General features: G+C 38.8%; 2 protein-coding genes and 1 non-coding gene across 5 annotated transcripts in view; all 3 read left to right on the forward strand.

The window, feature by feature from the left end:
- The first annotated feature begins 8,764 nt into the window (after positions 1 to 8,764).
- Hnrnpa0 (heterogeneous nuclear ribonucleoprotein A0) lies at positions 8,765 to 10,518 on the forward strand. Its single transcript, XM_005333209.5, has one exon. It carries the CDS (start codon positions 9,077 to 9,079, stop codon positions 9,986 to 9,988), a length of 912 nt encoding a protein of 303 aa, XP_005333266.2. The 5' UTR covers positions 8,765 to 9,076; the 3' UTR covers positions 9,989 to 10,518.
- Positions 10,519 to 23,296: 12,778 nt separating this feature from the next.
- On the forward strand, positions 23,297 to 23,405 carry LOC120885917 (U6 spliceosomal RNA). Its single transcript, XR_005728717.1, has one exon. It is a non-coding gene; the product is annotated as a U6 spliceosomal RNA (small nuclear RNA).
- A 3,924-nt stretch (positions 23,406 to 27,329) lies between these two features.
- Positions 27,330 to 27,973, forward strand: part of Klhl3 (kelch like family member 3) — a 107,868-nt gene continuing 107,224 nt past the window's right edge. For 2 of the 3 annotated variants that reach the window (XM_005333208.5, XM_021731611.3), the window contains exon 1: positions 27,331 to 27,841. In XM_005333208.5, the coding sequence (XP_005333265.1) occupies positions 27,828 to 27,841 (14 nt within the window). In that variant the 5' untranslated portion in view covers positions 27,331 to 27,827. Of the gene's footprint in view, positions 27,842 to 27,973 lie in introns of all 3 variants that reach the window. The other variant, XM_040272217.2, reaches the window with a different exon arrangement.

The raw sequence follows: 27,973 nt of genomic DNA on the forward strand, positions 1-27,973 counted from the left end.
TACTTAAAACCCAGTTGTTTTTGTTGCTGGTTTAAAAAAAATTTCCCTGCTGCTTCTTACATTGATTTTATTTCCTCTGAGTTCCTATTTACTCTTCATGGGTTTTGGTCTCACATTAAAGGATTTCTTCTAGTGTCTGGTAATCCTTAGCTGTTTGTTCATATTAAACAATAAGCCACTAAAAAAAGATGATTAGAGGCTCTGTAAGTATCAGACTTAAGTCAAGGGTGACTTGAGTTGTGAATATCGGAAATTTTTTTCTCTTGGTCTGGTTATTTTCTCATGAGGAATCCTCCAATCTCTTGCAGTTTTAAGTCTGGTTACTAGTATTCTGGCAACAAAATGGGGAACAGTGCTAGACATATCAATATTTGGTATTGTAAGGATTTCACTTATTCCTCACTTAGCAGTAAGACAAACCCCTACTTTTCCTGGTAAATATAAGCAGAGTTGCTTTAACTTGGCCTTTTTAGAGAGTAGGGTTTCTAATTTACGAGGGGAGGCAAGAGACTGATGGATGCTTGTAACCGGGGAGATGTGAGGATTTGGGAGATCTATGTGTTTCAATTATGTGCTTTTGAGAAACCTTCCTATTTTCAATCTCATAGTTATACTTACTTTCAAAGTGATATGATGCCACCAATTTCTGAATTCTTTTGAGATTTTGCAAAGTAAACTGAACTTCAGTTTTCTCTGCTATTTTGTTAATCTTGATTAGTTATCTGCTTATCAGATTTCCCTATACATGTTCATGTTCTTTTCCCCCCTTCTTTTGTTCGTAAGGATTATATTAGTATTATCAGGCTGCCATAACAAAACACCACAGACTGGCTAACTTAAAATAAATGAATTTTCTCATAGTTTTGGAGGTTAGAAGCCCAAAATCAAGGTGGCATCAGAGCTGATTTTTGGTGAGACTTCTTATTCTTGTTTTTGGATGGCTACTTTCTCCCTGTTTCCTCAGATGGCCTCTTCTCTTGCCTGTGCAGAGACAGGTCTCTGGTGTCTCTCCTCTTATAAGGACATGCCAGTCCTATCAGAGTACAACCCCATCCATGACTTGTTTTAAATATAGTTACCTCTTTAAAAGCCCTACCCTCAAATACAGTCATGCTGGAGATTAGCACTTCAATGTGTGAATATAAGGAGATACAATTCAGTCCCTCATAAGGGTTTATGCCCTTTAAAATCTTTACCTGTCATTTCAATGGAATTTTAGGAGCTACAGAAATTACATATATTTAGTTCAAATTTGTGCATTTGTGAAATTTTTTCAATTGTAGTTCCTGAATCATTTTGAGATACAGAATAAATAAAATCTAAGGATTCTATCATTAGATTTTATTCTCTTGAGCGTGGGGCTCAACTTCTCTCTTCTCCTTCTGACACTATCTTTTGTGCTTCCATCTTTTAATTTTTCCTCTGTGCCTCCTTCACTAGAAGAATCCTCAAATATGAAGATGCAAATTTAGGTTAAATAGTAAGTTCTCTCTTTGCTAAAGTTACTATTTTGCAACTACAGTTATTCATAATTTAACCATAAGGATACATTGTATGAAACATATTATTAGGTGATTTTGTGGTTGTGAATATCAGAATGCGCTCATACAAGCTAAGATAGCTATGATGTCACTTGGTATTATGCAGGAATGTTCAGAGGTAAAAAATTATCTAAGTGTTAGATGAAGAGAGAGATGACCTAATCAGTCCATCCAAGTTGGATGAACTGAGTGGTAACTGTAGGCAGGTAGGGCGTGACTAAAGCAGGTGGTCACCAGGAGTGTGCCCTGGAAGGGTTCATCTTTTCTACAGTTCCTTCCCATTTCTCTCTGTGCTTCCTGGATGCCATAAACTCAATAGTGCTCCCCTAACATGCCCTTCTTCCATGATTTCTGCTTCACCTTGGACCCAGAGCAATAAAATCAGCCCACCATGGACTAAACTTCTGAAATCATGAGCCAAAATAAACTTTTCCTCTTTGTTCTTGAGTATTGTGGTCACAGTCATGCAAAGCCAACTAACTCATTAGGTGATACAATCTTACAGGATTGCTGTTGTATTTGTGGTCAATTCTTGACTGAAACATGATGCAGTGTACGACTACACTACAAGCTATGCTCAGATGAGGTATATTAGTGATATAAAAATGACAATATCTTCACTGAATTCTTAAAAGATTTATAAATTTTGAAGTCAAGAAGGAAGAGATTCAGAAATATGTAATTATGAATCTATATCCTGCTGATAGTCCATTGCATTTCTTCTGCTTAACAGTTGAGCATAACCTTTTTGTGTGTGATATTAGGCAGGGTAGCAAATAGATGGAAGACTGTGGGTAACTTAATGTCTTAAAGACTCAGTACTTTTCAACTGAAATATTAGCACAATATTAAAAAACACCTCACAAGATTCTTGTGAGAATTCAATAATATGTGATATTTAGCTCAAGGCACTGAATAACATTAAAGTTCCAGTGAACATTTGCCAGACAAAAGTAGACATCTAATCCTCTTTTATCCATGAGTATGGTGGCGCACGCCTGTATTCCCAGCTATTCAGTGAGGGAGGACAGAGAATTGCAGGTTCAAGAATAGCCTCAGCAATTTAGCAAGACATGGAGAAAAAAATCCTCTTTTATCAATTAGGATTAGAGGTTTAAGCAAGGTAGACATTTTATTCCTCTCTGACCTAAAAGCCTAAGATTAAGCAATCCAGCTGATATAGCAGTTCCTTGATATTCTGGGATCCAGTCTCCTTCTTCCATTTCTTATTTCATCAAAAGGGTGTGACTCTCAGCTTCTCCATTCAGGAGAGTTACTAGGGCACCAGTCATCCTACCCACATTGTAAGCAGCAAGATAGAGAGATAGAGGTAGTTGCAAAGAAATTAGAAAAAGACATGTGTTAGTTGTCTTTGGAGAGTGCTTCCTAGAAACTTCCACTTAATACTTTTGCTAACAGTCTGTCTATAACTTAGATATGTGACTACAACTAGCTGCAAGAAAGGTTGGGAAATGTCTTTAAACCTTGCAGCCAAGTGCCCAACTAAAAATCATGGGCTCTATTATGAATTAGAAGGGGTAGACCACATCTCTACTCTCCCCTTTCATATACTAGTTTCCCCCAAATAATCATAGCTATTAAACAAAAAAATCCATCTGCTCTGCCTTCTCCCTGCTCCCACTTTTGGAGAATAAATCATGATCTACCTTATCAAAAATAAGAAAATTTATCCACTCAAATTAATTGATCATCATATCAAGTAAATTCCTACTCCTAAATCTCTCTTAAATAATTCATCCTTCCCATCTGTCAAGGAAAATAGAAACTCTGCTTTGAGGACATAAGACAATGGTTCATGGTGAGACAAATACAAGTTACCATGGCCTAGAAACAGATTCAGGTTCAATGGAACAACATGGTTCTCCCACAGAAGAAGTTAAGTGAGGTTTTGCAGTCACAAAAGAAAGTAGGTGGCAATGAATCAAATGTATGATATGTCAAGATCATTGTAATGTTTTGAGCAACTAATAAAAAATTTTTTTAAAAAAAGAAAGTAGATGGGGTCCTTAAGCTAAGTTGATGACAAAGAGGCAGAAATAGCTCATCTCCAAGATTCAAATGTTTAACAAGGTAAGAAAATCTTTCACAGGATTCAGATGTTATCACATTCTTAGCTTTAGGGTTGATGGAGGACAGGTGTCTACCAAGTTTGTTCAATATCCAAAGAGTTTTGTCTAGTAGTCATGCTGCCTACAAGACAACTTTCTAAATATAATTGTTATCTTTCTCCTTAAAACTCTCGAATGGCACCATGTTCTTTATAGGATTAAAAGCTGAAATCATTAACAAGATATATACATATATATTTATTATATATTTATTATTCATTATATATTTATTATGATGATGATACAAATATGACTGACCATGGCCCAGAAACACAGACTCAAATTAAATGGTATGATACACCCATACACACACACACACACACACACACACACACACACACATACACACACACACTCTCTCCATCTTTCTTGATTCATCCCTTACTTACCTTTCCACCTCATTTTTTCTTGTTCCCTTCTGAGGTAGGAAAATATCCACTTTTTAAAGCTCTGGGACCTATAATTATGTTATAATTACATGACAAGGGTGAATTAAGATTATTGATAGGATTAAGGTTTCTTATCAACAGGATTTAAAATAAATTATCCTGGTGTCTTAGTTTGGGCTACTCTAACAAATACCGCAAACTGGGAAGCTTAAATAGCAAAAATTTATTTCTCCCAGTTCTGGAGACTGGAAGTTCAAGACCAGAGTGCCAGCCAGTTTGGGGTTCTGGTGAGGGACTTTTTCCAGCTTGTTGTCTGTTGACTACTCATTAAATCTTCACATGGTGGAAAGAGAGTTAGCTAGCTTTCTGGCTGCTTCTTATAAGGGCACTAATCCCATTCATAAGGGCTCCATTCTGTTAATCTAACTATCTCCCAAGGTCTCTGCACCCAAATACCATCACATGAGGATTAGAGTTTCTAACTTAAGAATTTTGAGGTGACACATTCAGTCCATTGCCCTGGAAGATAGAGGAGTTAACATCAGAGTGAGACAATGTGAAAAAGTCTCAAGTGGCTTTGAGAAGAGTGAGGGGACCATAATCCAGTGAATAAGTGTTAAAGTCAAATGCTGGCAAGGTTTGGTTCTTCTGAGTTTTTTTTTTCTCCTTTTGGCTCACAGATGGCCATCCTCTTGCTATCTTTTTAAATGGTCCCTACTTTGTGTATGTGTGTCCCTAGAGTCTCTTCCTTTTCCTATAAATCATATTGAATTAAAGCTCTGCCTTAATGGCCTCATTTTAACTTAATTATCTCTCTAAAGACCTTATTTTCAATTATAGTTACATTTGGAGGCACTAGTGGTTAGGTCTTTAATATATAAATTTGGGTATGTATGGGGACATAATTTAGTTTGTAACAGAACACCAACTACAAAAACAAACCTTGAGTATAATAAAAAGTTGATTAAATGAGAAAATCAGAGTTGATGCTTTCTGGAAATACATAAGGCCACAGTTTTCCCTTTCTTTCTCAGTTCACTTTTTCTCTCTTTCTCTCTTTTTCTGAGTATAATTTAGGTACAGTAAAATAGTGCCATAGTCTGGCTGGGCACAAATCACGAGCCACTCAAGCAGGAACAAACTTTATTTTCCAAACTCCTGAGAACGTGGCCCTCCTAGGCACACCACACACCAACCGGAACTCCCTCCACCGGAACTTCACCAACCAACTCAAACTCCCCAGGAATCCCCGTGAGAACTTCAAAGTAGTGGGCTCCGAGGCAGACAGCAGGGGTCTATATACAATTGAATACACAACCTGTTTCAATCCAGTATCATCTTAATGGCTTGCCTTTCAACCATTACTTCTGGCAAAATGCCAGGGGCCATTCCGACTCTGTGGCTCTCAACAAAATAGACCCTTCTAAGTGTTGTGTAACTACCACATCCAATTAGGTTTTTATAATCAAGTTTACAGGATGGATAGGAATAAAATGTCTATATTTCAGTTATATTTTTAATTTTTTGTTTGTTTGTTTTGGAAGGCTGAAGCACCTATTAGTAAGTTAGAGCCAAGAAACAAAGTAAACAAACTTAGGTGATGATAGAAAAAGTAAAGTAGAAAAACGTTTTTCCTACTAAATGGTCTGAAGGGTAGAAGATTGATTGCCTTTTTGCAATTGCAGTGTTTATATTCCTTACAGACTATCCCTGTCTTTACCTATCCAAAAGAAATTTAAAATTCAATCATATTACATTTATCTTGACTTTCATTTTTTTTTCCAAATAAGTATGTTTTTTTTATAGGTGGACACAATGCCTTTATTTTATTTTTAAGTGGTGCTGAGGATCAAACCTAGTGCCTCACGCATGCAGGCGAGTACTTTACCACCGAGCCACACGCCCAGCCCTATCCTGACTTTCTTAATGTTCCCAAATATGTTTTGCTTTCTCCATTATCTTTAGCCACTTTTATATGTATGGTCTATACCAGTCATACCTCTATGGAGCTCTTAGTCAATAAAGAATAAACCATGAATGGATCCCCACTTAGGTGGTGTAGACTATTATTTTAAAACAATACAGCAGAAAACTGTTACTTTCGGAATTCTAATTTAGGTAGAAAAATAAGTTATAGTCTTTATTACTTCAGGAATTCATATTACACTCTTTCATTTGAATGACGATAAAATAAATTTCTTAAGGTTGTATGTCTCATCTGAGCTATAGTCACATTTATGACTATTTTCATCATCTCTCTCAACCTCTCTGAAATCAGAGTTCCATTTCTTGGATTTTATTCCATCATGTTGGCATTTTATGCTTCCAGATTCCACTGTTATCCTTTTATTTTTTTCCTTTCTTTGTTATCAATCAAGTAGGAAATTCCGACAAACTTGATTTGTATATGAGTGTGTATGCGTGTAATAATAAAGTTAATAGCTTCCTACTATCCTTGCCTCTTTCAGTTGTTCCAATGGCACCTATCATTATCTAGCATGAAATTCAGCATTCTTGTTTATTGTCTGCTTCTCCCCACTAGAATGTAAGCTTCATGAAGACAGAATTTTGTCTACTGTTTATTGCCATACTCCCACAGGATAAATTCCACACCATGTTAACTTTCTATCACTGTTGACAAAGTACCTGAGAAAAACAACCTAAAAGGAGGAAAGATTTATTTTGGTTTAAGGTTTCAGATCCAGGTGGGTGGGTTGGCTGGTTCCATTGCTTTAGACCACAGGGCAAGGCAGAAGGAAAAAGGCTTGGGGTCAAGATATAGCTTTCAGGGATTAATCCATCCATGATATTAGAGTCCTCATGATCCAATCACTTCCCCAAAAGCCCCCTTCTGAACATTGATGGAGACCAAGCTTTCAACACATGAACTTTTATGGGACAAACCAGATCCAAACTTTTAAAAAGCACTTACTAGGATAATGCTTACATACAATATCTCACTTAATTTTATCACATGAAAGAGGTCTTTCATTAGTTCCATTTTAGAAAATAAAATTGTTTATTTTTCTTTTCTTTCTTTCCCCTCCTTTTTTGTTCCCCTTTGAGATAAGTTCTGGTTGTGTTGCCCAGGACAGCCTTGAACTCATGGGTTCCAAAGATCCTGCCTAAATATCCTGAGTATCTGTGCCCAGTGAGTTATATTTTTGAAAGACTAAATAACTTGCCCAAAGCCACACAACTGATTGTTCATAAAGTGATAGAGCCAGATTCCACTTTCCCCCTAAACCTTAAGCCCATTTATACATTCATAACATTCAAATTCCTCAATCTAAGTTTTAAGACAGAAAATATCAAAGACCCTCAACCTACCTCGTTTCTAATTTCTACCCCAAACCACCTGCTCTTGAAGTTTTCCTTCAAATTTTGCTCAGATGAACTCCCTATGGAGATCTTATCTAGCCTTTGACTCTGCCGTTCAGTGCAACATCACCTCTGCTCTTAATTATACCTGAATATTTCAGGATATGAATTCCCCTTCTTCAATATTTTCCACATGGCTTTGGAGGCTGTTGGTCACATAACACTTCATATAGCTAAGTCCCCTTCCGTGTATCTTTGTTGACACCCCAAAAATTCAATTAATGGATTATCTTTTGTATTCCTTCCTGCCTGAGTGAGGATTCTTAAGGCAGTAACTGGGTGTGTGATCTTTGTAAAGAGTATTCTTCTGTTTAATTCCCTAGGTCTGATACCACAGCTTAGAAAAGCTAGCATTTTAGTTGAAAGGAAGCAGCGCATAGATGAACTAAATAAAGCATTTAAAGGGTTCGTGGAGGTAAAATGAAAATGTCTGCTGGACCTTGCGAAGGGTTCAAGGATGGCAGGAGGTTTGTGGGGATTTCGCGCCTCGTCGGGGTCCTAAGGTCTGAGGTGCTTTTGGCGCCCTGTTGTCTCACCCTGGCTCGGGCTCTCTTTGCACAGGACCACGTGTCAAATATTTTAGATTAACCACGCGTCAGGCCCACTGTAAACGGTTAATAACCGCCTTTCTGGACTAGGCCTCTGCCCTCCATCTTTGTGCGAACAGGAGGGGCGGGTACGCCAGGTGTACCCGGCCGGCCCAGACGCGGCGGGTGGATACAGGCCCCCAACCCCAACAGTCAAGTTTTCAAAAAGCCCGCGCGTGGAGCCCCAGGCCGTATCCGTTGGGAACGGCCCCCAGCGCGCCCCTCATTCCCTCCCCTGTCAAGCCGTAGGCGGGAGGAGGCGCGGGGGTGACAGGGAGGCTCTGCACACAGGGGGCGCCGGGGGAAGCGCGCACCGGGGAGCGCGCCCGTCCAGCGGTCGCCGAAAACGGAAGTGGGTGCAAGGGGATCGCGGTGATTGGCTGAACTGACATGTCTCTCAAGGGGCTGGCGCGAACGCCACTGCGGAGTTGGGCGAGGGGATAAGGAAAGGGGAGGGGGAGAATCAGTGGGAACAGCCGCGAGGCTGGAAGGAAATGAACCGCGGAGGTGCGCAGAGCGCAGGAAGAGTCCCTCGTCCTGGTACACTGGGACTACAGGGAATGAAAGCCGGGCGGTACGAAAAGCGGTGGAAGCACACCAAGCCCAAGGCTTGAATAGACCGCGGAGGGCGGGGAGTCCGTGATCGAGAGCGGCGCTGCGGCGCGGTAGGCGGGATTAAGGAGAACGAGGCGGGGATTGGCTGGCAGCCCTGGGCTACCGTACGTCGCTGGTGACGCACGCCTCGGGGAGGGTGCGCGCGCGTTCAGCGGCCTCTTTGTGTGGTGCCCAGATTGGGGAGCGGAGGTGGCGGTAGCGGCGGCCTTGGTTGTCTTCCAGTCTCCTCGGCTCGCCCTCTAGCCGGCACCTCTCCCCTTCCCTCCCCCTTCCTCTTCTCCTTCCTTCCCTCCCCTTCCCTTCCTCCCTTCCCCGTCGGTGGCGGCTCCAGCAACGGCTGGGCCCGAGCTGTGAAGAGGCCTCCGCTAACGATAACGGCGGCGACGGCGAAACCCCGGAGCTCGCAGGGCGGGGGGAAGGCCCGAGCGGTGGAGATGGAGAATTCCCAGTTGTGTAAGCTGTTCATCGGCGGCCTCAATGTGCAGACGAGTGAGTCGGGCCTGCGCGGCCACTTTGAGGCCTTTGGGACTCTGACGGACTGCGTGGTGGTGGTGAACCCCCAGACCAAGCGCTCCCGTTGCTTCGGCTTCGTGACCTACTCCAATGTGGAGGAGGCCGACGCCGCCATGGCCGCCTCGCCCCACGCCGTGGACGGCAACACGGTGGAGCTGAAGCGGGCGGTGTCCCGGGAGGATTCGGCGAGGCCTGGCGCCCACGCCAAGGTTAAGAAGCTCTTTGTCGGTGGCCTTAAGGGAGACGTGGCCGAGGGCGACCTGATCGAGCACTTCTCGCAGTTCGGCACAGTGGAGAAGGCCGAGATCATTGCCGACAAGCAGTCGGGCAAGAAGCGCGGCTTCGGCTTCGTGTATTTCCAGAACCACGACGCGGCTGACAAGGCCGCGGTGGTCAAGTTCCACCCCATCCAGGGCCACCGCGTGGAGGTGAAGAAGGCGGTCCCCAAGGAGGATATCCACGCCGGCGGCGGCGGCGGCTCTCGCTCCTCCCGCGGTGGTCGCGGCGGCCGGGGCCGCGGCGGTGGGCGAGACCAGAACGGCCTGTCCAAGGGCGGCGGCGGCGGTTACAACAGCTACGGAGGTTACGGCGGCGGTGGCGGCGGTGGCTACAACGCCTACGGAGGCGGCGGAGGCGGCTCGTCCTACGGGGGAAGCGACTACGGGAACGGCTTCGGCGGTTTCGGCAGCTACAGCCAGCACCAGTCCTCCTACGGGCCGATGAAGAGCGGCGGAGGCGGAGGCGGAGGCAGCAGCTGGGGCGGTCGCAGTAACAGTGGACCTTACAGAGGCGGCTATGGCGGTGGGGGTGGCTATGGAGGCAGCTCCTTCTAAAAAATTGAAAATGTCTGGGAGTGGCTATAGGGGTAGCTCTTTTCAACAACCCAGGTGGGGTCAACTCCTAAGTCCCTTCCCCCTCCCACCGCCTTCTCCTTTTTGCCCTTGGGGGAGCCGCTTCTAAGGCTGCTAACCCTTGGGGGATGTTCCCCTGTTTGCCTGCCACCTCTCTTGTCTCTCCCTGCGAGAATGGACTCGGCCCCACATACACATTTTTGTGTTACAGTCATTGATGGACTCTATTTTTTTATTATTACTTGGACCTTGGTCGTTTTTATACTAGCAAAATGTCTTGTTTTAATTTGTGTTTTTTTTGGGGGGGGGAGGGAGTGAACTTGCTGATTCTGTAGCAAAACCTGGGCGGGGGTTGGGGCGGGAGGGGGTAGTTTACTTTGTTGTAAGGACTTGATACCTGGCTACAGCGTTTTCTATGAAACCTACTTGGATCCCATGCCTGAAATTTGGAAGCATATGTAAAAAAATCATTTTTACGTTTTATTTTTAATAAATCATTGTGTTTGACCGTACATGTCCAACATTTTTTTTCTAGAATCCTTTCCGTACCGTTTTAAGGGATATTAGTTGAGATTTTTCGTGTTAATTCTTGATGTGTACTTTGAGAAACTTAAAAGGTCCTGTGGGTTTTTTTTTTATTCTTTTCCAGTTGCCCTGCTAGTGACTTGTTGAATTTTATCCCTTACAGGCAAAACTTTTAAAGTGGTGGATGTAGCTTTTAAAAAATCTTAGTTTCTGTGCATCCATCTCTTGTACTAAGCGATTTGCTTATCATCTGGCCATGGTTGGTCACTTTCTATGAGAATTTACTTAAAAGTATGTACTGTGTAGTTCTAAACGAAATAGTTTGTGTTAAGCATGTGTTTTCATTCATATAAACTGTTTAAAACTTTTCAGATGGCCTAGTTTCATCCCTTTTATTGGTTTGTCTGTAATGAATGGTTACAAATAAGGGTTATATTTTACCCTCACTAAATGCATTTTTGTATTTTCAGAGCAGGTTTAAAAACGTTTTTTTCCTATAACTGAACTGTTGTCTTCATGAAAATCCTTCTCCCAGTCTTTGTAGCACCATCTAATGGCAGAATGACAGTATAGCTGTAAAATAATTTGTTAAATCTGTTCAGGACAATTGCATCAGATTTAGAAGGTTTGCAGTCAAAAATCTGTGCAAACTTGGAAGTTACATATTTACTTGTAACTAAGTTGGGCTTCACAGAAATGTAGTTATGAGTCCCTATCACAGTCGCCCTTCTTTTACATGAGATTTGAAAATGTAAACTGCTATACATAGCTTGGGCAGAAGCCCCAAATTGCTATGACAACTAATGAACCAGCTGTGTGTACTGGTATCTTAGGTGCAAGTTGTAAATCAAAATATCTGTGTTCTGCTTGGTTAACAAATGTGTATTTGTAGCCCTTTCATGCGCTAGAATTCAAGTTGTTGTTTATAAAAAAAAAAAACATAATAGGAGAAAACTGCCTTCCTGGATAGAAATCTAGAATAGCAACGTTTATGGATATCACAAATAAAGAATTCAATTCTTTACATGATTGAGTGAGAGTATGTATAACCTGGTGGGCGGGTTCAGAGTGACTATTAATTTAGTGTACTTAACTTGATTTTATGTTAGCTTAAAATATTGGACTCATCTTGAAGTTGGAAGCCCAAAGCTATATTCTAAGAAATTTTCTGGAAAGGAGAAAACTGGGCTTTAAAGTATAAGAATATTTTAATGTTCACACATTTTTAATTATTGTCACTAATTCCCAAGGTCTAATACTTGCCAAAATTTTTAAAATTGTTGGGCTTTACTTTTAAAGAGATGATTGGTAGTCTAGGTTATGGCTTCTGGATAGTTGCTTTGACAAAGGATGGCTAATGCTTGGCACAAATATAGATGTACCTCTGACAAATGGGATAGGTGTTTGTTCATTGAGAGAAGTTAAAAAAAATTGAAATCTTTTGCTGTCAAATAGTTATACAGTTTCCTTAGATTTCTGCTTTATTTTTTTTACACATAGGCTATGCTTAATAATTTGGTCTAGCTTCATTTGGGGCCACTAGGATTCAGAAAATGATTTGCTTAAAATTTTCAATGTTTGTTGTTAAGCATTTTCCTTGACTTAATTTTGGTGGAAAGACCTACTTCTGGATCAGTTGGAATAGTTTATTTTTTGGAGGTTTTTTTTTTTAGTCTAATAAGCATATTATCACTTTGTAGTCCCAGAGTGACACATAAAAAGTTGGCAAATGAATTATGTAAAAAGATGTCCTGTTAATTAGAAAATCAACCTATTCTGTTTGTGGTATATTAACATTTTGGTATCATGTCTACCCTTAAAAATTTCTATAACCTGGACTGGCATCTAGTGAAAGAAAAAACATAGTGATATTTATTCTTTCTTGGGTTCGATTTGTGAGTTTTTATGTGGATGTTTTTGGAATGTGTTGCTTTTTGGATGGGTGAATGGGTAGGTCAACTTTTTTTTTTCTTATGGGAACTGATCACAACATCAGATTCAAGAATCAATGGTAGGAGGTGGTGCAGAACATAGCCAATATTGAGTACAATTTTTGTGCCTAAAATTTAATTTGGGAGATAAATTTAAAATGAATCTCTTTGTCTTAATGTAAATATTTTTGTTGTTTTTGTTACTTTTTTTAGTGTAAATTCTGAAGTAATATGTTGAAAGTAGTGTAAAGGCTTTTTAAAGATGGTAATGATTTCAAGTCTTAGTTTACAAATGGCTAAGGTTTGTAGAGCTAACTCAAATTTGAATGAGTACACTAATTGTTTCTTTGTGTAACTTAGTGATTTTGAACATACCTTTCATATTTAAACCCAATTCAGTTATTTTTATTTTTAGCAAGGTTAAAGGATTAAGGATGTTTGAGAATTTTGAATTTATGATTCTCCCAAGACTAGAAGTAATAGTGTCAGTTGTTTGGTTTGTAGGTTTATTTATTTACCTTTTAAGTGTGTTTAAGCTTCTCAAATTTGCATTTTAAGTTAAATTTGATTTTTGTGTTTGCTGGTTGTAAGTGGGTTTTTAGATTCTAGATTGGTTTGAGCATAACTGCATCTAGACAATATATGGATTTTACCCCCAAAGACAACATTTGTCCATAAGAGTAAGTCTCTTTCATACTAACCATTTTATCACTGTTATAGTATGGTCTCGTTGGGAAAAATTTCCTCTCAATTCTATTTTGGCCTTTTGAAACAGGGCAGTGAAGACCAGGAATGCTTTTTCCTTAGTGTCTTTTTGCAGGTTACTTAGATGTGTGGTTGTCTCATGAGAAAACATTACGTATATTTTTCCCAAGTAAAAAGTTCCTTGAAGGGGCTGGGGATATAATTCCTTGAAAGTGCATAAGGCCTAAAAAATGTAATTTCTACTTTTGTCATTTAAAGAATTGCATAACATTTGGATTGCATTTCAAGTCACAGAAAATATTTCAGTATTGCTAGGGAACATAAAACACCGAAACCTCACTGCTTTTTAGAGCTGGTCTATATTTTAAAGTAAAATTCAATAACTGCTTGTAAAACAGACTAAAAAAGCAAGTAGTCCTACTAATATGAGCAAGTCTTTTTCCTGGGTAATCATTATTAAGTGTATAACTAGCTACATCCTTTTTGTGTGCACCTACGTTAATATTTTTGTTGTTTATATCATAAACATTCTTGCATATAAAGACAAGTAGACCTATTAATGCCTATATAATGTTCCATAGCATAGTTTCTGCTATAACTTAGAATATTCTGTTGGTAGACTTTGCTTCTTCCATTTCTTGCTATTTTAAAACATGAGGTGATGGTTAGCCTTTCAGCTGTGTTCTTATCAAATGTATACTTCTTAGTTGACGCAATAGCTACTAAAGTTAAATGTGCTAGATAATGAGAATCAGCATTTCTCAATACAAGTGTTTTTCAAATCCTAGTATACACAAAATGTACATATTTGTGGCTTTTAAAAAGCCTTGGTAAACAACTAAATTTACTGCAAATTTTCAAAATTTTACTGAAAAAATTTCAAAGCTAGATCATATATAATAATACAGTATTAGTGACCTATGACAACCATTGTATTGCTATTTTCCCCTTTGTTTTCTTTAGTAGTTTTCCTGCATAGTATTTCTCAATTTCTCCATATGATGTCTGCATTTATCACTTAAGTTTTGTTACTATTTGAAGAATAGTATTGAAAGTTTGCTATGTGCCTTGCACTGTGGTAAGTACTTTATATGCATCATTTCACTTATTTTTGTTCCCAGTAATTCTAGGAAGGAAACCTGTTGTGTTTTGCACAATTGTATATGAACTCAGATTCATATACAGACTTAAAACTTAGGTAATTTACTCAAGATTGTCAGAATAAGAAAAGATCTTTTAGCTTAGCTTTTAACTTGCAGTGTCCAGAAATAACCTTTATTTGGTTTGTTTTCTTATAGCGCTTATTTTCATGAAATTTTTATATATATAGTCTTGTAGAACAAAACTAGGATCATTTTATATATATAATATTCATATGCATAAATGTATATTTTACATCAAAGACATCTTTACCTGTACATATTACTCTTATCATACCTGCGTGGTCTTCTGTTGCCTAGCTACACCATGATTTATTGAGATTTATTGATAAGCACATTCTGGTTTTTCTTCCACTTATAATTTAAAGCTCCTTTTGCAGTATTTGGATTACCATTTTAGAACAAAACGAAGAGGAAAAAAACCCTTGGCCAAACCCATTTGTTATAGTGGTATCCAGTTTTGGGTAGTCTATAGTCTTTTTTTTTTTTAAGATTTTTTTTTTAACATTTTTGATTTTAGTTGTGGATGGACACTAGTTTTAATTTCTTTTTATTTATTTATTTATTTTTATGTGGCACTGAGGATTGAACCTAGTGACTCGTGCATGTGAGGCAAGTGCTCAACCACTGAGCTACAACCCCAGCCCCTACAGTCTTAACATTTTAATTTTGTGTTATAATTTTCCCCCAAAATTTTTGTTTTCATTTTTTTATGAGACTTAATTTAAGAACATAACTTGTTTCCATTAAAAACAAGCCTTAGTACTCTTATTTTCTGAAGGGATTATACATTGAGGTTTGGGATTATTTTATAAGTAGGCATATGCCATTTGTTCTTTTCTATTTTATCCTCAAAATATATGGCATGATATTTTAGTGGTGTGTTAATAGAGGGTTTTCAGTGCAGAAATTGTCTTTATTTAAATTTTAAATGATTTAATAAATATTCTCATGAAGCTCTCTTGAGAGAGCAAAGCAAACAGACTGGAAAGGGTATACTGGGAGAGGTTTCATCTGGATCAGAGGTGGACAACAACAAAATGTGAATTTCTAGTTGAAATGTGGATTCAGATCTTGCTTGTAACCTTGGTAAGTCAACTTATTTTCTCTATTTTATAGTTGATTAGGTCCTTTCCAACTTGAAACTTGTTCTTTAGTCCTATTTGGTATTTATTAACAACCTTCAAGAGGAACTCTTAGATTCATTATTAAATGCATTCAACAAAGTTTACTGAATATTAATTAGGACCAAACCCTGTTTAAAGTACCCATAGTTTAGTTTGGGGTTTTTTTTTTTTTTTTTTAGTCAGAGATACTTGAGCTGTAGCAACAGTGTGGGGAAAGGTAGAATGCAGAGAAGGCATTTAGATTAGTTTTGACATTTGAAAAGGGCATTCCATGATTTATGCTCAAATGAAGAGGACAAAGTATTGGCTTTCTAAACCTTTTTTTTCCTCCCTTAGATTGTTACATCACAAAGACCTGATACATCACAAGTATCTTAAAGGAATATCATCTGTTTTATTGATTGTTTTGTGAGTTTTGCCCAAGTATCAATAACAAAACTGGTGTGGGAAGCAGAACTTTAAAGTTTTTTTTTTTAAAGAGAATTTTTTAATTTTTTATTTTTCGGCGGATACAACATCTTTGTATGTGGTGCCGAGGATCGAACCCGCACTCATGCCAGGCAAGCGCACTACCGCTTGAGCCACATCCCCAGCCCCGAAAGTATTTTCAATGGTAGAAATATAAGTCAGTTGAGATCTTGAAATGATAGTCATTGTAGATTCATATAAGTCACAAATTGGAGCTACTTACGAAAATATTCATAAGTTGTGAATTGGAGCAACTTATGGATTGCTGTAGCTTAATAAAGAGGGTCACTTTTGGAGACTTATTAAGCTACACCGTGTGTTTGCTGTTCTTGAATTTTCTTACGTGTTCTCCATATTTTGATTTAATAGGTAATTTTATAAATTTTTTTTGCAATGATTTAATCAGTTTTTGATGAAGATGAGACAATTTGCTATAATTGAAAGATTATGTATATCCCAAATTTCATTTTAAAATAGTTAACTGTGTAATTTTTTTTTGGGGGGGAGATCGGTAGTTTGAAAAGTGATAAATTGGCATGGATTATTAGCCTCAAATTGAGGTTAGCATATTGTGAGTGTTCTTAGGCTTAAATTTAGTCTCTTTACTAAATATAACGTGTGGAAGATTTTACTGTGGAAATAGAATTTATGGCTCATTCCATGAAGAGGCACAGATCTGGTTTGAAAAATTAGTCTTTGACATTGAACCTGCTGTTGAGTTAACTTCATATGCTCTGAAAGTGAGAGTTTAAATGCTACAAGATAAAACATTGATTATAAAAAGAAGGTATTTGAAAGCTGTTACTTAAAAAGAAATTTCAAACTAGAAAGGCTAAAGAGGGCAATTGAGTCTCTCAGCTTTTTTCACCCATTTTTTAAAACTCACCTGAATCTTGATTTGAATCTTGAGAGAGGAAAAGGATTCTGGAAGATGCTGTGCCAGGCTAGACATTTTCTTTCTTCTTTTTTTTGGTGGGGGAGGGGGGCTTAGGTTTGAACCCAGGGCCTTGTACATTGCAAGGCATGCATTTTGCCATCTGAACTATATCCCCAGCCCCATTTTCTTCCTTTTTATCTTTTCCTTTTTTTTTTTTTTGAATTACTGTGAATTGAACCAGTGACACTGTATCTCTTAGCCATATTCTCAATCCCCATTATTTTTCCTTTTATGTTGAGACAGGGTCTTGCTAAGTTGCCAAGGCTGACCCTGAACTTGTGATCTTCCTGCCTCAGTCTCCCAAGCTGCTGGGATTACAGACATGTACCACTACACCCAGCTAAGAAGTCTTAACTTCTCTACTAAGGCTTTCTTTAGCTCCTTTAATTCTTTCACCAGTTTGTATGATTTAGTTAAAAAATAAACAAGCAAAACACTACCTGAAATTGTCACTTCCTGCTCTCAAATTGGCTTATGTGAATTTGAGCCATTTGAACAGTATGTTTATTTCCCAGTGTTCACTATCAGTTTCATCAGGTGTTTATTGAGCACCTTCTTTGTGCAGAACACTTATGATTTGCAGATGCATAGCAGTGGGACAAACTTTGTTGCTGTCTTCATATAACGTAACATTGTGGTTGAAATTCATCATAAAATGATGCAACTTTTCCTTTTCAGCATTGTGGTCTTAAGATTATTCACACCTTCCAAACAAATAGAAGTTATTGCCGTTGAATATATATTCTCTTGATTAAAATTAGTGTTCTTCTCTCTTTCATTGGTTGTTAGTTTTATACCAAATGAAAGGTGCCTTTTGTCTTTGGTGCTTATGTTGCAAATGTGATTTGCCTTATAGCATCTGATTTAATATTTCATAGTCTGTAAGGATGTACATTTTGGCATGAAGTAGACAAGGTTCCATTCCAGACCTGGTAACTTTCCAGCTCTGACCTAGTATAAATTGATCTGTGCCTCATTTTCTTATCTCTTAAAAAAATTAAAAAAGACTGAACTACTGATAATAACTGCCTTATAGGGCTTATAAGAATGCACATAAAGGGCTTACTTAGATTCTGGTAAATAGTAATGTTAATAGTATGCCCGCCCCCTGATAGGGAGATAAGACAGACTTGCAAAATATACACCTTTATTTCACCCTTACTCTATCATATAGTATTTGCACAGTTAATGATATTAATAACTATTTTGAAGAGAGTTGTGACGTATACATATGTTATCCATGTAGCATTCTTAGTAACTGAAACTTCCCTCACTTGTTGACGGAGTGTTGGGAGCTTCCTAAATTTCTGCTACTTTAACTCAAGTAGGAAAGAGCTGAATCTCGTTAGCTATAATTATTTATTACTATCCAGAAGGTAAAAGTGAATATGAATGTTGGGGAGAGGTGACTTCTAGGTAGGAAAAAGGATAAAGAAAAGCATGTGGTTGATAAAATGATTAGCCTTATTGGTCTCATAGAGAGGCAAGAGGAGAAAAGAGGACACTTCAGGTAAGAACAAATAGGCAGAGACATGGAACAGAGAAGTATGCCTATTATGGGCTACACACTATAGAAGACACATTTAAAATGTTCTTGTTGGAGCCATTCAGTAGCCTTCCACAGAGAAGGTAGCTGGGGAGCTCATCTCAGAAAGGTTAAGTTTTTCCAGGGGCACCTAACTGGTGAAATAATAGTGAATCAAGTGTCAGTAATCTGTGGTCATACTCTTAGCACTAAATATTGGCTTACAAATAACTAGCAATATGTATTGGATTCCAAATAACTAGTAATATGTGTTAAGAGTTATGAAAATTTAATTAGGGAAAAGTAAGTTGGAATCATGTTACTGAGATCTCAAGTAGAAGGTTAAGGAATTTGGAACTTTATTTGGTGGGCAGTGGAAGTCACTAAAGGTTTTTGAGCTACAGTAATTGTGAAACTAATTCAGTAAGATTATTCCAGTAGCACCTAGTAAAATAAATGTCAGTGGGAGATGTTTCAGGTAGCAAGACTATTAAGACAACTCCTGTTAATGAGGAAAAAGAATTTGAATGTGAACAAAGAGTTAGCATTAGAAATAGACTAAAGAGGGTCTGGGGTTGTGGCTCAGCACTAGAATGCTTGCCTAGCATGTGTGAGGCACTGGGTTCCCTCCTCAGAACCACATAAAAATAAAGAAAAAAAGTTTATTTTAAAAAAATAGACTAAAGGAATTTGAGGGAGATTATGAAAGTATAACTGGCAAATGATTGGGTATTTGGTAAATGCCCATAAGGGAGAGGGAAGTAATTGAATCAAAATTACTGCAGCAGGTGGTTTTTGGAGTGTGAGTGAAGGAGAGATCAAAATATTTGTTTTTTCATTTCCCTAAATACGATTCCTCAGCAACAGATAATTGATGTCCACAGTTCTGTTCCCTTGTCCATCTTTTATAGCTCCTGGTCTTTTCTGGCTTGTGATAACCACCATCTCCTATTGCTATATCAGACTTCCTAACCCTAAGATAGTTTGCAAGACCTTGTTGATTTCCCTTAATCTGTGCTGACACCCTTGTAAGTAGTGCCTTTTATGAAAACTTCAGTAACTATTCAAGTGCATCATCATTTGTTATCTCTTCAGTGCAATTTGTTTAATCCCCTCCGTATTTTCTAATGATTTGATCGTCTACATATCATCACACTTGGAGAAGACATGGTTTTCACTATCCCTACGTGTCAGGAGTTTCCCCTCCATTTCTGAAATGCAGTGTCAGTAAATTTTACCATCTGGTAAAATTTATTATTCTTCTGCTTGATGATTCCAGTGATAATACAGCAGAGAATAAAAGAGACAAAAATCCATGCCCTCATAGAGCTTATATTTAGTGTGGAGAGACAATACAACAATAAATTATATGATAAAAGATGAGTGGTACGGAAAAAATTGAGGGGTTGGGAGTACTGCAAGGCAGGATGTTCTGTGAGGATTGTGCAATTTAAAATGGGTGGTAGGGGTAGTTTTCTGAGAAAGCGGCATTAGAGCAAGGAATTAAAAGAAATGGAGTGATATAGATACAAAAATGTTTAGAAGAACATTATTCCAGGTAAAGGATTAGGAGAGCAAAAATTGGGAGGCAGGATTGCCCCTGGTCTCTGAAGAAAAACAACTTGTTCAGGGTGGCTGTTGCTAAGGAAAGAGAAGGAAAGCAGTAGTTTTCGAGGTATCTGGGTACTTCGTATAAAGTCCTACTGTGTGCACTTTTCGTATCACTGTAACAAACTTTAGCTATGGGTGTAATTATTAGCAGTGTGGAGTTCTGCAAGTCCTAACAAATCTCTGAACATGTGATCTTAAGGATTCCTGACACAGGTATCTTTTTTTTTTTTAACTGTAACCAAATTTTTGGAAAACATCAGGTTATAGATAAAAATTGCTGTTTGGGCAACTTATCACGTAAATCTGCCAACTGTCTAGTGGAGAGTTCCTCCGAGCTATTTCTGTTTTGTTAATTCCTTTCTCTAAAAACTTCCCTTTGATTGGTTCTAGTCACGTTTTTGTACTTTAGTAAAGTTAAATTTTGTACTTTATTTTTTGAAATTGCCAACAGTAACTTATCAGAGTGGGAAAAGTGTTGAACAAGGAGGGTCATCTAAAATACAGATTTATTTTAGTAAAAACTTAATTAAAAATTAAAGAATTTATGGGTTTTTTTTTTGGCTCTGGGACTCTATTATTAGGAATTTAACCTAAGAAAACAATTCAATTGAGAGGAAAAAAAATCCTTGCATAAAAATGATCATTATAATGTTGCAAAAAGTCGGAAACCATATAAATTTCAAACATTTGGAAAATAGTAAAATCTAAATTGTGCTCTGTGAGAAGGTGAAATACTAACCCAATGTCTATCAACAGGTGATGGGTAAACAAAATATGGTGTGCATGTACAATGGAATATTATTCAGCCATAAGAAGGAATCAAGTTCTGGTATGTGCTATAATGTGGATAAACATTAAAACAAGATTTACTAAGCAAATTAAGGCAGACCAAAAGGACAAATATTTAGTGAAAGATTGCAGTCATATGAGATAGCTAAGACAGGCAGATTCATAGAGATAGAAAATAGAATAAGGCTAGGGATGTAGCTTGGAGGTAGAGGGCTTGTCTAGCATTAGTGAGGCCCTGGGTTCAATCTCCAGTATTGCAAAAGAAAAAAAAAAAAAAGGAAAAACAAAAAACAGTTGAATAGAGGTTAGCAGGAGCCAGGAGGAGGCAACAAGGAGTTACTGTTGAATGAGTATACAGCTTCTTGGGATGATGAAGTAGTTGTGGAAGTGGGAATAGGAAGTGGCATGGTTGTACAACATTGTAAATATACTTAATATAGTAATATGAAGATACTGAATCAACAACATGAACGTTTAAAAGAGGTTAACATTGCAAGTTTTAATATGTATTTTACTATGATAAAATTGTAACCTAATATTAATGTAATATGTAAGTATATTAGAGTAGTGGGATTTAAAATTACATCTTTAAAATAAAAACATTTAAAATAATATCATGGGGAATTGAAATTACCTAATTGCAATTATTTAGAATTACAAATTCCTTTTTTAAAATGCCACAGAAAAGCCAAGTGCAGTGGCGTGCGTCTGTAATCACAGTGACTTAGAAGGCTGAGGCAGAAGGATAGAGTTCAAAGCCAGCTTGAGCAATTTAGCAAGACCCTGTCTTGAAATAAAAATAAATAAATAGGTCTGTGATTGTAGCTCAGTGGCAAAGCGCTTGCCTAGCACTTGTGAGGTACTGGATTTGATCCTCAGCGCCACATAAAAATAAATAAAGATATTGTGTCCACCTACAACTAAAAACAAAATTTTAAATAAATAAATAGGGCTTGTGGTGTAGCTTGGTAGAGGGTTTCTGGATTTGTCCCCTAATACTGGGCCAAAAAGAGCCACAGAATAATTTATTAAGTTCTCAGCTTTAGTTCTATTCCTCATATCTTCTTCCTCTTTTCCCCAAACTGAAAATTGTCTCCTACTGAGTTCCCTTAGTACCTTTTTTGCACTTCTCTTGAGTCTTATTTTTCACCATTATGTATGTCTGAAATTTTCTCAAATAGTTCTTTGGCATTATACTCATATGGGATTTATGTCGTGACTTCCTGGTGCAGCATAGAGAGAGAGAAGAGATATTCAGTGAGAACTTTTTGACTGAAATGTAAACATGTATGAAGGTAGAGATTTATCAATTTTTTTTTGCATATTTGCACATGGGTTTTTCCTTATTTTAAGCATACGCCTACTCTGTACCTGCTAGATGTGCAGATCTGACCCTCACCAACATACACACCACTACATTGACTTTGGGGCTATGTTTCATTTCTATTTTGCTTTCTTATGTAAAACAGTCCTGTTTTCTTTGTACCCAGAGGAAGGAACTGGAGAAGTGAGGCAAGGGCAGCAGATAAGAGAATCAAGACAGTTGATTTAAACTAGCATGTACCTGTGTAAAAGTCATAAGAAAGAATTAATGCTCATTCTTCAGTAGAATGAGAAGGAAATGAATTTTTTACCCACCTAAACCTTCCTAAACCACTGATGTAAAATTGTTTCATTTTTGTTATGGAGAGATGTACACTTTTACCAGCAGAGGGCATCAGTTGCAGATTTGGGAGAAGAAGGAATTCTCAGGAAGACTCAGACTGCAATGTACTACTGGTATGTGTGAAGCCCCTTCTTGTTTCTATGTTTGGCCTGACTTTTGACTCTCCTGAGGTCCAGTGGTGCTTCTGTAGTTCTCCCCAAGAGCAGTCTTTTGCTAGGTCTCACTGGTAAGCTAGATGAACAGAGACCCTTCCTTCCTTCCTTCCTTCCTTCCTTCCTTCCTTCCTTCCTTCCTTCCTTCCTTCCTTCCCTCCCTCCCTCCCTCCCTCCCTCCCTCCCTCCCTCCCTTCCTTCCTTCCTTCCTTCCCCCCCCCCTCCAGTGCCAGCTTCTATGTAATATTTTTAGGGGTTCAAATGCTGTTGTTCCTCTAGAGGTGACATGGAAAGGGCATTAAGAGAGGTCGTGACTTACACCTAGCTTTGGCCTTCTGAGTTGACAGTTGTCTCTGTCTCAATTGGCTTCTCTCTAAAATAAAGATAATAAGATAGGGATAGAGCCTGCCCTGTACAATAACAAATAGTTGCCTGTGGGGTTTGGCAGACCTGGGTTCAAATTCCAGCTCTGTCATTTACTACCTATGGGCCTTGGTCAAGTTATTTAACTCTCAGAACCTCAGTTCTCTCACATAACCTGCATAAGGTAAAGAATTCAATAAGAGTGATACATGTGAACTTCAGAGTTCAGGGTCTAGCCCAGAGTAAAAATTCAAGAAATAGGAGTTATTATTCAGGGGAATGTTATCTTGAGTCAGAGGAAATTATGGACATGGAGAATTTGTAAGATTAAGTGCTCACTTCAGCAGCATATGTAGTAAAATTGAAATGATACACAGAGAAGATTAGCATAGTTCCTGCTCAAGGATGATGTGCAAATTTGTGAAGCGTTCCATATTAAAGAAGAAGAAAAAGATTTGGAAGCTTAAAAGTGCAACATAAACATCATGGGTGATTTTATTTTAGTGTTTGGTTCCAGGGATTGAACTTGGGAGCACTCAACCACTGAGCCACATCCCCAGCCCTATTTTGTATTTTATCAGACAAAGTCTCACTGAATTGCTATGCGCCTCAACATTACTGAGGCTGTCTTTGAACCTGCAGCCCTCCTGTTTTCAGCCTTCTTAAGTACTAGGGTCACAGGCCTGCACCATTGTGCCTGGCATGATTTTATTTTTGAATCTTTTCAGGACATGGATTCTTTTTTTCAGGGAGAGGGTACTGGGAATTGAACTCCTGGGTACTCAACTATTGAGCCATATCCCCAATCCTATTTTTGTATTTTACTTAGAGACAGGGTCTCACTAAGTTGCTTAGTGCCTTGCCATTGCTCAGGCTGGCTGTGAACCTTCAATCCTCCTGTCTCAGCCTCCCAAGCCGCTGGGATTACAAGTGTTTGCCACCGTGTCTGGCAGGACATGGATTCTTACACCCTCAGAGGACTAGTCCTGAGAAAAGCCATCTGGATAAGATACTGTTCTGTTTACCTTTTGACATTTTGGGGCCTGAAGTTCCTTTTTCAGCTTTTGCCTGGCTTTTTTGGGGGGTACTCTAAGCAGTTGTAGGGATAGCATATTCAGCAAGTAGTCCAGAATCTGAGGGGAAGTTTTGGTGGTTAAAGGTGTGGGTGGGCCTTAATTTAGCTTTGGTCTTTTGTAGTCCTTGCTGATCTCTAGGTAATAGTGACTATTGGAGATGTTAAAATGGCTCCAGTGTAGCCCCTATCCTGGCCAAGTTTTTGCTTGATTCCAGGACTCAGAGCTCATATAGGCATAGTTTGGTAGCACTGGCATAGACAATGAAATAGTAGCTGCTAATGGTTACTGAGCCCAATTACAGGCCCAATTGTCTGCCAAATGCTTTGTATACTTTCACATTTAAACCTTAACAACCCTGGGAGGTGTTATTATTGTTATTATTTTTTTATGATGAAATTAAGGCTTCTAAAGTAACTTGCTTAGGGTCATGATTCTGGTAAGTACATTTGGATCCTGTACTATCTAACGGTCTAGGTTATTTTTTATTGTTCTAAGTAGTCTTTGCTCTAGCTGTGCATCATAGCCACTGAGGAAACTCATTAAAATTCCTGCTCCTGTGCTCTGATTCTATAGTGTGAGGTCAACCTGACCCTCCAGTGTTTTGTTTTGTTTTTCCAAATTTATTGAGGTAAAATTTACATAAAATAAAATACAGCCATGTATAGTTTGAAAACCATAGTAGTTGTATACAGTCTAATTATTATTATTTAAAAATATTGTTTTTAGTTGTAGTTGGACACAATACCTTTATTTTATTTGTTTTTATGTGGTGCTGAGGATCTAACCCAGCACCTCACACATGCTAGGCAAGCACTCTATTGCTGAGCCACAATCCCAGCCCTTATACAGTCTAATTATTAAGACAATCAAGATATGGAACATTTTCATAACCCTAAAAAGTTTCTTTGTGCCTTTTGATCCCATGACGCCTACCCTTTATTTTTAAAAATTTATTAATGTTTTTAATGTACTAGGGATTGAACCCAAAATGTCTATACTTCTATCTAGATGAGCTGATGTTTCTGATGCACAGATGGATATAGGACCACTATACTGTGTTATGGTGACTGCAAATATGAGGATTTCAAGTCCTGGGAAAGGTAGATAAAAGTGGGGGGAAAAAAAAGAAAAAGGCAATTAAAAGGAAGAATGATTGGTCTAGCTGTCTTTTGATGAACTATCTGTATACCGGTATAGCATACAGATGGAGTATGGAAGAGAGAACTTTCCAGACTAAACCTGGCTTAAAAGTTTTTTCTTCTATCAATATGATTTTTTTCCCAAGCAACACATGAGCTTAAAGATTTTAAACACAGTTGATGTACAGGGGGAGATAAATCACTTTGGGGTGGAGATCTGCGGTCACTAACTATACTTGGCAAACTGTGAAGCCTGGAAGGAACTTTGGGCTTAGATACTGCTGGGCAGTCCAAGGATGGGGCCTTCTCCAGGCAGACATTACTTTGTTTCCTTTGACTTTCTTCTGTAAGAATTCAACAGCAATACTCCTTAATCTAAAGACTAGTCAGAAAAATTAGCCTAGAGGCAATAGATTCAGGCTTTGTCCCAGAGAACGTTTGGGTAATCAGGTAGAAAATGAGAAATGGAGCTTTGAAACCAGAGAGGATTTACAACAGGAGTCCAGAGATTTGTGTAAGGAGTCCAGAGACTTTTGATTCTGTACTTGGTTTTGCTAGATGATCTATCTTTTCTAGATGGCTTTCTCTGATTGTTCTCTGGATAGTGAGTGGTGAATAAAGTGTTCAATGGGTAGGTAGCAATATGATTTTTACACACATTATAGTGATTTTGTTTAGCATGGCAAAAGTAGATTGCAAAGGAAATTCTGTAGGATCTTTACACTGGCTCTTAATAGTTGTATTTTAAAACCTGAATATGCTCAGCCCTTAAGTATTTCCTTTTCTGAACTTTTTTCTTTATCTGGTTTGTTAGATGTGGCATTTCCTCTTTCCTGCATGATGAAGATGTGAATGAGGATATGTACAAAGGACAAGTCATCTCATTCTTATGTTCCTCTTATGAATCACCCAGTTGTTTTCCTGGTGGATGCCTGTGCTCTGGCACGGATTCTGGGATTCAGTTTCCTTGTTTGTGATGTTCAGCTTTTTGTGGTCCCTGTTATTGACCTCAAGAGGAAACATGGAGCAGAGCTACAAGGCTGATTAGAGGAGGAAGGGGCATAAAGGGACATAAAGGGAGAAAGATATGAGGGGTATTGTGGAAAGAAAACACAAAGCTATAGTGCTATAGAGTGTAGATAAGATACCCAGGCCTCTTCTCACTTGAGGAAAAGTGAGTTGGGGGATGGCCCCATCTAAGAGGACACAGATATCAAGGGGGTTAGTCTTGGAGAATGACATCCTAGCTGGTTTGAGTTCAGGAGGCTGTGTAGAGTTTACGTGGTTTTTTTTTTTTTTTTTTTTTTTTTTTTGCTTTGTTTTGTTTTGTTTTTAAGTCTTTGTCAACTCAACTCAATGTTCTTCCCTCCATTCTGAGATTTCAGGGCTTTGTAACAGTGAAAATCAGAATAAGAATAATAGATATACTGAGCATCTCTCTTGCTTTTATATGCATCATGCTATATCTTCCCTGAAGCTCCATACAAAACTTGAGTCCATTAAATATTTTTCAAATAATCACACAGATTACACTGAGAAAAAAAATGGGATGTTAAAAACCTTTAGAATGAAGTGATTTTAGAGCTAAAAAGGCATTAGATACTAGTGTGATCCCTTGTTTGAACAAGGAACTGAGCATGGTGTCCAGATCTGGAGATTAGAGGACATAAGAGATTTAGTGGAAGACTTGCTAGTTTGAGCCACAAGTTAAATAAATTTCAGTATAACAGACTTTAGGAAGATGTTTTAGGGTTGTACTGTGAAATCGGTGGTCTTTCAGCATGGCCTAGGGCAATAAGCCTGTGTAATATTCATTGTGGTGGCTTTGCTGCAATAGACTTTGGCCTCTTGCAGTAAAATAGGGTTTGTTTTCATTTTCACCTATTTCTACCACCTCTCTTTTTCTAATTCTATATTCTTTTCCTCTTGTGTTCTTTTCAGTTTATCAAGTTCTTTCCCCTTATTTCTCTCCATCTGTCAGACTCAGGGCTACTGTAGATTTTGGGAGGAGGAATTGGAACCTGAACTGTAACCCACAGTGAATTTCCCCAGGTGGATAAACTCCACTACAGTCCACAGAGGGGCCTCCTCATTCCAGCAATCTGGCTAGGCTGACAGACTCATAGGCTATGAGGAGGGGTGGGGGAAGGAGGGGTCAATATTTCTTGGGCTAGTGAAGAACTGCTGGATCCTTTGCAGCATAGGCAGAGGAGGCAGGAGCCCCTGAGTGGGCTAGCTGCTTGAGCTGGGGATGCCTGGGCAGATGCAGAAGCAGCTGGAAAGGTGGCACTGCACTTGGTCGCAGAAGCTGCCGCTGTTCCTAGGAGACAGAGAAGCAGCAAGCCTGCGGGGGGAGGGGGAGCAAGTGGGTTGCTGCTTTTAGCAGCTGAAAGGACTGCAGGGAGCTCTGGGTAAGACATTTTCTACTGCTGTTGCTTCTGCGGTAGAAACTGCCGCGAGTAAGTCAGAGGAAGGAGGATCGAGAGGGAGGAGGCTTTAGTTGCAGCCATGCTGAATCACTGTTGCTGATCAGATCTCCCGCTGGGCTGCTGGGAGAACCGGGAACTAAGCTAGGATCGGGAACTAAGCTAGGATCGCTGTGTATACGCACTGTTCAGCAGCTACCACCCCTGCTGGGCCTCGCACAATGGAGGGTGAAAGGTATGTATGTATAAGTGCCTGTTTTGTATGTGTAAGTAAATGTATGCTTGTGGTATAGCCACTAGCTTTTGTGTTTGCATTGGTTAGGCGGGGTTGGAAAACCTGGCCACTGATGGATCCCAAAGGGCTTTA

Source organism: Ictidomys tridecemlineatus, chromosome 1 (genome assembly GCF_052094955.1).
Source record: "Ictidomys tridecemlineatus isolate mIctTri1 chromosome 1, mIctTri1.hap1, whole genome shotgun sequence".
Classification (NCBI taxonomy): domain Eukaryota; kingdom Metazoa; phylum Chordata; class Mammalia; order Rodentia; family Sciuridae; genus Ictidomys; species Ictidomys tridecemlineatus.

What these genes read in the sequence shown, in the direction of transcription:
- Hnrnpa0 (XM_005333209.5), top strand. Translation starts at nt 9,077, where the DNA reads ATGGAGAATTCCCAGTTGTGTAAGCTGTTCATCGGCGGCCTCAATGTG.